Source organism: Perissodus microlepis, chromosome 1 (assembly GCF_051167445.1).
Source record: "Perissodus microlepis isolate ML-2025 ecotype Zambia chromosome 1, ASM5116744v1, whole genome shotgun sequence".
Lineage (NCBI taxonomy): Eukaryota > Metazoa > Chordata > Actinopteri > Cichliformes > Cichlidae > Perissodus > Perissodus microlepis.
This window is the reverse complement of record NC_140461.1, coordinates 26,495,123-26,507,542: the sequence shown is the minus strand read 5'-3', so window position 1 is coordinate 26,507,542 and position 12,420 is coordinate 26,495,123. Positions and strand designations below refer to the sequence as shown.

At 38.2% G+C, this 12,420-nt stretch overlaps 2 protein-coding genes across 5 annotated transcripts; one reads left to right on the top strand and one right to left on the bottom strand.

Annotated features, from left to right (window-relative positions):
- Window positions 1-300: 300 nt before the first annotated feature.
- Window positions 301-3,197, bottom strand: pcnp (PEST proteolytic signal containing nuclear protein). 2 transcript variants are annotated; one of them, XM_084922918.1, is made up of 5 exons: window positions 3,102-3,197; window positions 2,289-2,515; window positions 1,510-1,584; window positions 1,361-1,416; window positions 301-1,274 (listed from the first exon to the last, which is right to left on the bottom strand). In XM_084922918.1, the coding sequence occupies exons 1-5, from the start codon at window positions 3,145-3,147 to the stop codon at window positions 1,163-1,165; spliced, it is 516 nt and encodes a 171-aa protein (XP_084779044.1). In that variant the 5' UTR covers window positions 3,148-3,197; the 3' UTR covers window positions 301-1,162. The 2 variants fall into 2 exon arrangements, with proteins under 2 accessions (XP_084779044.1, XP_084778993.1); XM_084922867.1 differs by having other exon boundaries at window positions 2,289-2,518; window positions 3,102-3,175.
- Window positions 3,173-10,953, top strand: stk16 (serine/threonine kinase 16). 3 transcript variants are annotated; one of them, XR_014799458.1, is made up of 9 exons: window positions 3,173-3,281; window positions 3,657-3,782; window positions 4,760-4,979; window positions 5,063-5,196; window positions 6,456-6,543; window positions 7,146-7,274; window positions 7,393-7,514; window positions 9,175-9,375; window positions 10,462-10,953. XR_014799458.1 is itself a non-coding variant. In XM_084922298.1 (8 exons), the coding sequence occupies exons 2-8, from the start codon at window positions 3,697-3,699 to the stop codon at window positions 9,311-9,313; spliced, it is 846 nt and encodes a 281-aa protein (XP_084778424.1). In that variant the 5' UTR covers window positions 3,173-3,281; window positions 3,657-3,696; the 3' UTR covers window positions 9,314-10,953. The 3 variants fall into 3 exon arrangements, 2 of the variants coding, with proteins under 2 accessions (XP_084778424.1, XP_084777303.1); XM_084922298.1 differs by having other exon boundaries at window positions 3,657-3,710; window positions 9,175-10,953; XM_084921177.1 differs by having other exon boundaries at window positions 9,175-10,953.
- The last annotated feature ends 1,467 nt before the right edge of the window (window positions 10,954-12,420 follow it).

The window sequence follows — 12,420 nt, the reverse complement described above, 5'->3', positions numbered from 1 at the left end:
TGGTTGGACTGACAAAATCTGCAGCATCGGGATCTGTGAGCTGTCGGCTTTCAGCCCCAACAGCGTGTACGTGCCATCAGGTGAGAAATGAATCGATGTCGCTTTATTCAAGGTGAAATTGATTTTAATTGGAAAATCAATTATCAAAACTCAGCCCTACTATACTATAGTCACCTCCTATACTAACTTTATTAGTGTCGGTGAGTATTTGTATGTACCTGGTTTCACATGTTACAGAGAAAGTATAGACTGACTTATAAATACACATTTAAAAAAAAGGAAATATTTAATGGAAACAGATTTCAGCATAACGTTGATTGAATTTATTAGGGGACGTTAACAGAACACTCAACCCACAGAAATTCAAAGTTCATATTTCTCATTAAGATGGATTTCCCCCAGACTGTAAAGCACAATGTATATCAGTGAGGTGCAACTTAAAATGGGCCTGATTAACATATGAACAGCACTGTTACCCGCACCCTGGTATCCACATCATGCTGCATTCAGTCTGGGTTTCACACAGAGGTCAACTACAGACATATTAGTTTTGGACATAAAAATGAAATCAGACATATTTCTACAGTAATTAGCCTGAATGGGTAAAAGAAAGCAAGCATAACAAAAACACAGAGGTGTCTGAGGTGGCACAGCCGGTGAAAACCAAGGATCTGAAACTGACAAACTCATGCCTATGTCTAGTGTACTTCACACTCAAGACAGCATGGGTCTCACACTCTGATTTGTGGCATTTTAGAAATAAAACACTGTGGCACTCCTATTTACATTTTTACACAGAAATTAAGCAAGCAGCACACTTGCTCACCAGCTTTGGATAGGAGCAAAGGAAAATGTGGGGTGTAAGGTGAGAGTTTTGTTTTTTTCATTAACCTGAAAAAGCAAATACAATTGTAGCCATCATACTGGGGAATTTCTTTTCATCACCAGTTCACACCTTTTACACAGAGGTCAACCAGTATTTCAAAGTGGAAACACAAATTCAGTCACAATCAAAGCAGGCTTAAAGTATTCATCATCACAGACCCACAGAGAAGTTGGAAAAACTAGGACTCTAATGACTAATTATCTGAGCCTTCACTGATATTTAACATGGTTAACCTATACAAAATTAGCTAGTAGTGACAAAATTTGCTGTAGTTATTTACAAGTTTTCTGCTTGGGACTTTAGCTTCCTTTCCCAAAGCTTTTGATGATCGGAAAATCCCTGTTTGCCCTTGTTGAAGGAATTAGGTCCTGCAGATGTTGGCGTTTCCCTAAAAAGGTGACAGAAGTAAAGAAATTAAAGATTTCAAAGCTGACCACAGAAGCCAAGTGCAAAATTGTAAAGTACAGTCTATACCTCCCAATGTTCTTCATCCTCATCTTTGCTTCTGGAGGCATCTCCTCAGGTTCACTCTACATGACAAAAGAAAGTTAATATCAGCCTCTGAACATCTACTGTTCAAGCATTTGTGTGATCGTGACATGCCTGCATGCACAGGCACTTACATCATCATCTTCGTTAAAAACAGACGCTAGGCCCAGCTTTTTTGCAGGAAGTGATGGCGCAGTCTCTTTGGGCTTCTAAAAACAGGTTGGGGGACATGACAATTAGGAAAACAAAATAAAACACCACAACTTAGCATCACACCTCTCTGCTCAGAAATCACAATCCTTCCTTCAGCTTCTGAATTATAGCAGTGAATAAAGAAGTTTATGCAACAACACATAAGGTCAACGTGAAACTGACCTCTGATATTTTGGATCTTACCAACACCAATATGTATATGAATACATTTATAAAATGGAGAAAATAGGGATGAAAGGTGTTTTGTGAGTCAACCGTCATAGTGATGGCTGATCATCCAAAACTAGTCATTTGATTCTTATGTCCTATTGACTGTTAATGACAATTTTGAAGAACTTCACTCAAGGCAATAAATTGCGATTGCATTCACAGTGTCTTTTGGAAGCATAAACACAGCAACATGCAAATCTTGGATGAGGTAAATTCCTTATTCTTTCAACACCTTTCACACTGGTGGCCAGATTCAAATGACATGTCTTTTTAAAACTTTTAAAAACTTCACTACTACTTTTTAAAAACTCTTTAGGATTTTTCTGAGCAGTGTGCCATGATCATTTACAATCCCATGCTCAAACTTTTATGCTATTCAGACACTGTGTACAACAATTTCATGGGTGTTACAACACCCATTATATTAATAGGGTACAGATTTTTAAATAACTACGTTGCACAGTGTTAGTCTACAGTCTCACATACTCACAGGTGCTCCCAGTTTAATAGATATGGGGTTTGTTTTCTTCCCCAATTGACTGCTCATGCTGAAACCTATTTTGGAGACTTTGGTTGGTGCTGGTGGGTCTGCTGAAGACTCGTCTTCATCTTCGTGGGTGAGATGCTGGGATGTGCGTTTGACTGCGGTCCCTTCTCCCCCCACAGTGCTACAAGAGACAGGCTTAGTTTTCACTCTGCCTCCCTCCTCCTGCGGCCCTGCTTGAGGCAAGACAACTCACCAAGGTGAACAACTGTTTCCTGGGCGTTATTAAATCCATCATCTTTACCTGTATGGCTAGCCATTAATGAACCAACGAAACATAAGTACCACTCTACCATTTAATTTGGTGCTTTATCAATCCACGTGACGACTGTGTGCGTAGTAAGTCGCAACCTTATCAGAATTTGGTGTTTGAGGCACTCTACATGATGTATAAGACCAGGTAACCCCAAGCTAAGATGCCAGCGCAAACTAGCATTAGTTAGCTAATAGCACACCAGCTATTCCGGCGAGTTATGAAGCTGAAAACAAAACAGTGGACTGTAGTAAAGAGTGATGCCTTTGGTTTATCAATTGTAAATTAATAGTACATCTGACACGCACCTAAATAGGTTAACGTCAACACAATGTTAACTGCTAACTTGTCATTAGCAAGCTTATCTACTTAGCATGAAGTTGTCTTAAGACTCCTTCTGCTAACGTCTCTTCTTAGTTTTAATAAACAGGGGGTATATCAAGCTAACACTGACTACTTTATATTTTTCAACCATATTATACACTATAAAACAGCACACATATCACCTCTGTCGTCGGTGTTACCCCTCCTTTTACGCTCGTTATCCGCCATTTTTTCTCCACTCAATTTCACCGCTAGTCGTCTTCTGGCGCTGTTAGCAGTACAACCCTCCCACTCTGATGGTAGAAGAAGAGGAAAATGGACGTAGCAATATGACAGCGAGCTAACCTGGTAAACAGAAACTGGTAAGAATAAGGAACTTAACGAGTTTAATCGCATAGCGTGTTATTTATAGCTTGTAGGTATTTAGGTAAAGCTACAGGTCGACTTGAGTTAATATTAAAAGTTGACCCTAATGTGAAATATTACCTGTTGTAGCTTTGCTATCCTCAGCTATGCTACGTGTTAATGTAATGCTGTGTTGGCTAACCTAACATTTATGTTACAGTTCATTAGCGCTGTAAGACCCAGTGTGTTTTATATACACGGCTGATATCTTTTAGATTACTTCCACTAACGGTTATTTTGCATAGTTAACATAATTGATAGACTTTATGCATTTTTGTCACCCTTGGATAACTTTCTGTCTTTTGTTGTTTGTTTGTTTTTTAAATTCCCAGGCCCTTTAAAAGCTTGCCCTAAGACAATGTACCAGCCAAGATGGGACAGACAATGTGCGTATGCTCCCGTGCCTCCATCACTATTGATAACAAAAAGTATTATTTTGTCCAGAAGCTCGACGAAGGGTAAGAAAACATTTTCACACTGTATGACTTTAACTACGCAGAAGTATATCATAAGATTTTATATTTGTCACCAAATCCTAAATTAGAAAAAGAAACAAATGAATAATTAATCCTCTAAGAGTTATCCTGATGTAGCTCATTACTGTGACCTTCATTCATGAGTCTCACTGCTGCACTTGGTGACCGCATCTCAACTTACAGGGAACATGGGCACTGGTTGTTAGTTTGTAAACAGATCCTATACACTCTCTTCGTTATTTTGTTTTATTAACAGGGACAAATCAAGTTTATAACCTCAGATTTGCTGGGAAATCATAAGGCAATGAAAGATGGATTAATGCATTGTTGATTATTAAAACTTTTTGGCTCCAGTTTCTTCTTTTACCTGTTCCCTTTTAGGATAATAGTGGTTATCTCCCTTTGTCTCACCTTTGCCATAGTCTTCCTCTGTCACACAAACCCTTTGTATATCCTCCTTCACTACATCCATGAATCTTCTCTGTGGCCTTCCTCTTTTCCTGCTGTCTGACATATATCTACTATCCCTCCTCTGTGCATGTCCAAACAATCTTTGTTTTCTAACTGTGTTTCCAAAGCCGTCCCTCTGATCTACTTATTTCTAATCCTGTCCAATCAGGTCACTCCCAGTGAAAATCTTAGCGTCTTCAACTCTGCCCACTCTTTGTTTTTGTTTTGTTTGTTTGTTTGTTTGTTTGTTTTTTGGGGGGGGGCAGTATCACAGGCTCCAAGCCATACGTCATAGCAGGTTTCACTACCATCTTGCAAACCTTCACTTTGATTCATTTGCTATCCTTCTGTCATAAATCCCCCTGATAGTTGTCTCAACAAACTCCAACCCACTCCCTGCACACTTTTCTTCACCTCCTTTGTTCAAACAAAAGCAAATATGTATGGCATGTCACTGTTCCTTTCCTTTTAAGTCAGTTTTGCATTGATAAACCTTTTTCTCTTTTCAGTGGGTTCAGTTTCGTTGATCTGGTTGAAGGGGTAAAGGATGGGCACTTCTATGCCCTGAAGAGAATCCTATGTCATGACCGTGAGGGTCGCCAGGAGGCTCAGACAGAGGTGGAGATGCACCAGATGTTTAACCACCCCAACGTCTTGAGCCTGGTTGCACATGCCTTTGTTGATCATGGAGGCAAGACTGAAGCCTGGCTACTTCTGCCATATATGAGAGTAAGTTTTTGCAGCAGTTATCATTAGCATAATCTTGAGAGAAATGATCTTGGTCTGATATGCTTGCATGCTTATGCAAACAGAAAGGAAGTCTGTGGTCTGTTCTGGAGAAGCTGAGAGACAAGGGGAGCTCAATGCCTGAAAAACAGATTTTGCAAATCTTTCGTGGTATCTGCTCTGGACTCAAGGCCATTCACGACAAAGGCTATGCACACAGGTAATCCCCAAACTAACTGAGATGTTGAATAAGAAATTATATGAAAAAAAGAATAAACATTGTGCTGTTATGCATTATTTGATTAAAACTTTAATCTTACTTCAGATCTGTTTATTTTTGACTTGGGGTATGCAGTTTTTCAGCAGCAGTGCATGGTGGTGCAGAAATGACAAGCAAGTGCACTACATGCATATATCATGTTTCACACATTTCCAAAGAAATACCAGATTATTTTGCCATATTCAGATTCATTACTCCCATAAAGGGGGAAAATCCATAATTTTTATCTTTTAGAAAGCTCCACAATACTTATGCATTTAGAAACAAAAACATTATTTCACCACTTAAATAAGTCGAACCAGTTGTGTGTCTTGCAGCTCATTGCCATATTGTCTTTATTGATGGTCAGCTGAAAATAGCTTGACCAGATTCCAACAAACAAAATATGGGACACAAACAAAATATGACCCACACAAACCCACAGTGTTTGTGTGGGTCAAAGTGGGACACATTTACAATGCTGGGAGGTGGTCAAATGCAATATATTTGAACGTAACCTTTTAAACTTTCTTGCCAACTTACTAAATAGTTGTCAGTAGCATCTGTATATCTCATATCTGACAATTTTAGTAATTTTTAACAAGTTATGGCACATGCACACAGACGATGTCACTTCACAGAATAATTGTTCTTGTGCAAAATGTAAAAATAACTTTAGAAAAACAAATTTCTCACTATATACTACCTTTTCATTTTCTGTGTTGTAGTTTCTATCACTTTCACAAAAATTTGCAAAGCTTCTTACTTTTTGGTAATTTGGAACTTTGGGTATAACATTAGTCAGGCTAATGTGACTATGCTAAAAATACTTCCCTTCATACACATTGACTAAAAGCCAGGCTTTAGAAAAGTGCATGTATTGAAGAACCAGTCAAAATGTAGCACATTGTCTCAAGATTATTTGTCTAAATAGTTGTACTTCTTTTGAAAAACAAACTAAAGGTAGTTTGGTTATCATCAAAATGGCATTTTCAGCTCGAGTGACCAGATGTTCCTCTTTATGTGGGACTGCACAGCATTTTTACTTCTTGTCCAACGTCCCACAGCTTACCCGAGTGACTGGTTGTTTCCAGATGGTCAGCAACAGGCCTCCAGGCCTGAGTGACTGATGCAACAGTCAACCTGCTTTTGTGTTTTTTGTTTTTAACCCGACAGAGTTGTCTACATCTAAATGCCTGCTGTGTGCTATAATTTGACAGAGACATAAAGCCCACAAATGTGCTTCTTGATGAGGATGACAGGCCAGTTCTGATGGACCTTGGCTCAATGAACCGTGCCAGGATTGAGGTAAAATCCAGGGTCTAAGAAGGATTTTTAAGATTTGTGGCTTTGTTTTTTTGTTGGGTTTTTTTGTGAAAAAACAAGACAGTTAGTTTAACTGAAGCCTGAGGTCAGACTGGTCGCCACAGCATTTTTGTGCTCTGAATGTGTAAGAACAAAGTGCCATCCTCACTACTTTTATTGTGTTTGTTTATACTGAAAAGTAATTTTCAGGCTTTTATTTAATTGAATTCAATTCAATTTTATTGAATTTAATTTTATTGAATTTAAATGTTGCTGAGTTGCTGAGCTCCACCACTAGATGGCAGAGTAGTGAAGCTCATATTTAGGTTATACTGCTAAATGTCTGGATTTTGTCTTTAGTTTCTCAGAACACAGCTGTTTTCTTTCTAGATTTTCTTTTTCTTTTTTTTTAACATAATGGACTGTGTAATGAGCAATGTCACATGTGACTTTTAACATTCCCATAGCTTTTATTGTTAGATTTGCTTTTTGTATGTCTCTGAAACTACTTTGTGGTTCTTTAACACATCCATCCAACGTCTTACCGCTAGAGCCCCTAAACTACTTAACCCACGATGGATTTAATAAAAATGACTTCATTGCAGGTAAAAGGATCCAGAGAAGCCATGACCATACAGGACTGGGCCGCCCAGCGGTGCACCATTTCGTACAGGGCTCCTGAACTCTTCAATGTTGAGAGCCACTGCATTATAGATGAGCGCACTGATATCTGGGTAAAGCTGTGTAGACCTTTTTCCTCTTGGCTTGTCTGTGTTGCGTATGTATGTTCTCAGTAAATGTCACTCACAGATGAAACCTCTTTCTTGTGCTTTGCTGTCCCTACCATTCCAGTCACTTGGCTGTGTGCTTTACTGTATGATGATGTTGGAAGGGCCGTACGATCTGATATTTCAGAAGGGAGACAGTGTTGCTCTGGCTGTCCAGAATCCAGTATCCATCCCTCCCTCTTGCAGGTCAGTCTTCAGGCTGTAGCTTGAAAGTTTCCTATTTATTTAAATGTTTGTGTTACTGCTTTGCAGAGTAGTAGGAAAAAACAGTTGTTTTGAATTGAGAAGCCCTGGAGAATAAAAGCATGTTCCAGTTCTAATGGCGTGCAACTGATTTTAGGACCGATAGTAACAGGAATAGGTACCTTACCAAGATTTTTGTATGCTTGACTTTTCTTTGGTACTGTTCAGTTAAGCTAACACAACACTGACCTCTCAAATGTAGTACAAAAAAACTAAGTTTAGTTTCTCTTTCATTTTTAAAAAAAAAAGCTATGTGGCTGTGAGCCTGGCTACACCCTGGAAACCTTTTCGCTGTTAATAAAAGTTGTGCATGCTTAAGTCTTAAGCTACCCCTCATTTCATCATATTTTCATAGGAAGGAAAAGGTATTACAGTTCTTTGAAGTTCTTTCAAAAGTTTGAAAGTCAAGATTTGGTATCACCACCTTTTATTCTTCAACAGAGCTTGAACTCTCTTAGGCAAGCTTTCTGTCATTTTTTTTTTAAAAAGTAGTCTTCAGGAATGGTTTTTCATTAATGTTGAAGTTTGAGCTCTGAGGTGGCCAATCTGTGACCGATGGTCTTTAGGATCATTTACATGCTGAAAAATGAAGCAGTTGCCAACCAGATGCTTTCCTCATGGCATTGCATGGTGTATCTAACCTCACTTTTCTGTGTTGATAATTTCACAAATGTTGTTCTCCAACACCACTGGTTGAAATGCAGCCCCGAATCATGATGGAGCCTCCACCATGCGTCATAGATTGGTGTGGACACTCTCTATTGTACCTCTCACCTGTACTTCTCCAAACATACTAAGATTTGAACCACAGTTACCAAATCTGGATTCATCACCCCATAAGACCTGTTCCTACTGATTTTCAGTCCAGTTCTTGTGTAATTTGGTCAACCTGAACCTTTTCTCCATGTTTATTCCCTTCTTTAACAATGGCTTCTTGACAGCCATCCTTCCCCAAAGACCGTTTCTGATTAGGCTTCAGGGAACACTGGCTGTATCAATTGAAGGGTCTGTTTGTTATAGGTCTTTGCTGTAATTTTTTATTTATTCATTTATTTGTTTGTATTGCTGAAGGGCATGACTTCCAGATACTGTTCAACTACTGTACATGGTTTGTAGCCCTGTCACTTCTTCTTCTGTTGTCCTCCACTTTGCCACATTATTCTTTCTGCTGAGATATACCAAGTTTTCAGCTAATGGCTCTCTAGGAATGACCTTGTTTCTGTAAAAATATCATTTTTTTATGCCTGTCAAACTGTTATTTTGGCTTTCTTTTTTTTTCTTTTTTTTTGGAAGATTGAACTAAAGTTGTGACATGCTGCTCTTAGCACAGAACCCATTCTAAATGGTTATTTTAGGCACTTTGTTGAGTTGTCTATTATCTATAGACACTGGTTCATCCCTGGAGTTAGGCGCCTTTTTCTGCTTGAATCATTCATATGTCAGTGTGAAGTGGCTTAACAAACAAAAAAGATTCCTCTGAAAATGCTCGGTACAGGGACTGGACTGAAAATGAGTGAAAAAGCTTACAAGAAATTCTGACTCCTTGGAACCAAAATCTAAAGAAGTGTATCGAACCTAAAGTTGGTATTTTTCTTGTACCCAGATACTCAGAGGGTCTGCAGATGCTGCTGAGCTCCATAATGGTGTCAAATCCTCAGGAGAGACCGAACATCAACTGGGTTCTTGATCAAGTACAGGACCTGCAGAGTCGCAGCCCAAACACCCAAACCAACATGGTCTGATCCTGCACAGTGAACCAAATGTGTGGTCATGTAGACCTTTGAAAGGAACATCTTAGTTCCAGGTTAAAATTCTTTGATTTATTTATTGACTCTAATATACCAATTTTCACTCATCTTGGGGAGCTTGGCATGAGTTTAGTTTGAATGTTCCAGTTCAGTTTGGGTATCACAAAACATTTGTATAGTCCTCCTAAAGCTCTGAAGAATCAGAGAAGCCTTACATGTAATTACACCCAGAAGCCAATTATGGCTGAGGTTATGTGCATCTGATAATGAAGTGGGTCTGTTTTGTAATCTCAACGTTCTTCCAAGAGTAGAATAAAGAGGACACCACTCTGGACACCACTCTGTCAATTCAGTTTGAGGCTGGAACTAGCAGGGTGGGATTTTAGTTTGGGACTATGATGAGGGCAACAGGCTAGCTTTATTACTCTATATGAAGGTTAAAATCAGTGTACATTAACTTAAAATTCAGTTATGAAGAAAAGCTGCCTAGCTACTGGCTGTGGCCTTACAAAATAAGCATATTTCTATAATAATACTTTAAGATATTCAACTTTGTTTTTTTTCTCAGTTATAGTGTGGTTGTTTTTTGTTTTCTTAATGACAATGGTGATAACATAAAAGCTTTGCCAAAATTTCCTGTGAGTGAAAGCTGCCCCAGATGACATTCCCTAGCAAGAAGGAATAGGTTCCACTTTCTTTCTTTATTTTTCCCCCTTTAATTCCTTATTATTCCTTATTATGTGTAACACTTAGTTACACGTGTGTACCGTAATCGTCAGCTTTCTCATTTTAGCAGAGATGGAGAAAAGAGGCAGGAGTCTCCTCGTCTGCATTTCTCCACATATTCAATTACTTGCACACAAAAAAGGAAAGAAGAGAATGATTGGAGATGTCAGCTTCTAATGTTACAACAGTAAATTCAAATTTTAATGACACTGAGGAATTACTTCATGGCATGCTTGTCATCAAAATTGCAATTTTATGTGACATTATAGGGTTGGTTTTTGTTTTGTTTTTATTAAACTTCACTTTTCACTGTATTGTGTTTTAACAGTTAAATATTTTCCATTCCAGCTATGTTTGTGTTGAATCCTGCGTTTTCACTCATGAGTGATTACAGTTTGTCACTTTTGTTTTCTCAGGGTACGCAAACATCTCCAAGGGTCTGATGGTGTTTCTCATTAGACCCTAATGATACTTTTTAAATGGTTACTAGACACAGTAAGTTTTTAGGCATTTTAAATTTCATTTGTGGCTGTCCTGCAGTGATGAAGTACATTATAATAAAACTAAGAAGTCCAGTTAATTGTTGGTACGTACTGGAACAGTAATTAACACAGCATTTAACTGTATCACCACCTCCTACTAAGCCTGTATATGTAAACTGACTATGAACTTCTGTGTGGCTGTTAATGGCGCACAAACTGGCTTGATGCCTGCAGTAAGAAATCTCTCCTGTATTACAGACACACTGGTGAAGATCACAGATGAGTGTGTTATTTTATTTTGTAAAATCCTTTTGAAGTTGTGTTTATTCACTGTCACGTAAAAGGATAAATGTGGTAAATATGTAGCACTATGTACACAGTTTTTAATATACTTGTGAAATAAAATGGCATCGTGGCATTTTAAAAGTAGTCTGTCAAATTATGTGAATCTGTGTTTAAGTACAGTTACCTCTACGACTTCATCGCCCGATTTAAAAAAAACAAACAAACAAAAAAAGCATTCTGAAAGCATTAATTAGTTGGTTAAACTTCATAAATTCAACCTAGGGGATCATCAGATATTTGCATTTCAATTGTTTGATAACCTGATGTTTTGTGATGTCAAAGTGTCATCATGCAGCATCAATTTGCAGCCTATAAAATTTTATTTTTAAATGTGATATCATGGTGGATGATCAATCACAATTCGCAGATAATAGTAATTTATGATGTACAGAAAGCAAGTTATCAATTTCCGTATCATTAGTTGGCTCTACAAATTAATGAGAATTAAAATTAGTTTGCTTACAAACAGTCTCCTCCAGTAAAAGGTTAATCTCGTTCACCACCAAATTAAAGTGTTTGAGTTTAGGAGTGTTATGTGATCATGTGGTCAGTAGTAACCATGGACACAAAAAGCATGAAAATATGTGGATGTATCAGCATGTCATAGCATTGATTACATATTACTGATGAAAGCCCCAACCGTGCCTAATTAATGTGGGAGTCAATCACTCCCTCCCTGATCATCACCACCTAACACGACACCAGTGGTATGCACTGTGTGGCAAAACAATATTTTAAGTTCTTCCTTTATCATTTTTGCATGCGTAATTTTGTCAGCAGTATGTTAACGTCTTTGCTAAATGGTTTGAATTTCATTTTGATACATCAGGAGTGAGAATCTGATGAGCTTGTAGTATGAAGGGATGTTATGCTATGAAATGGAAAAGTGCCCAAAAAACAACAAATAGGACCTTGAGCACAAGTTTGGTAATGATCCATTAGGGCTGATCATTGTGTCCAGTACTGTAGGGGTGTTGTGAACTGTGGGCAGTTGGACAGATGCCTTACCATGAGCCCATCAGTGTTTCAGCCAAATGAGCTAATGACGAATAAAACCTTTGTAATTTCTACATTTGAGGTTACATCTTACCTATATTGGTTATCAAGCTACAGAAATCACGGAGTTATCACATGACAGTGCCCAAATTAACTGTGTATGTGGCGTAGCACAGAATATCTGGGTTATGAAAATCGCTAAAATTGTCAGATATAGCTAAAAAAAAAAAAAAAAAAAGGGTAACAATCTTTGGACACACCTAAAGTGAAGGGCAAAATTTGTTACGGGACAGAAGAGCAGCTGAGAAGCTGAGATGACACCAAAATATAATCAAAATATTTAGACTACAACATTGTGTCCCATTTGTCCCACATAAACACATTTGTCTACCTCACATTTAGTTTTCTGGGGGATCTGGCCAGCATACTTCTGTGGTGAATCCATGTAGTGACTACAATGCATCAATGATTAAAGTGGCCAACAGCACTACCAAGTATTTATACCTGTGTTTTTGATGGTGATGTGTCGTGGTTACTATATACCTATATGTA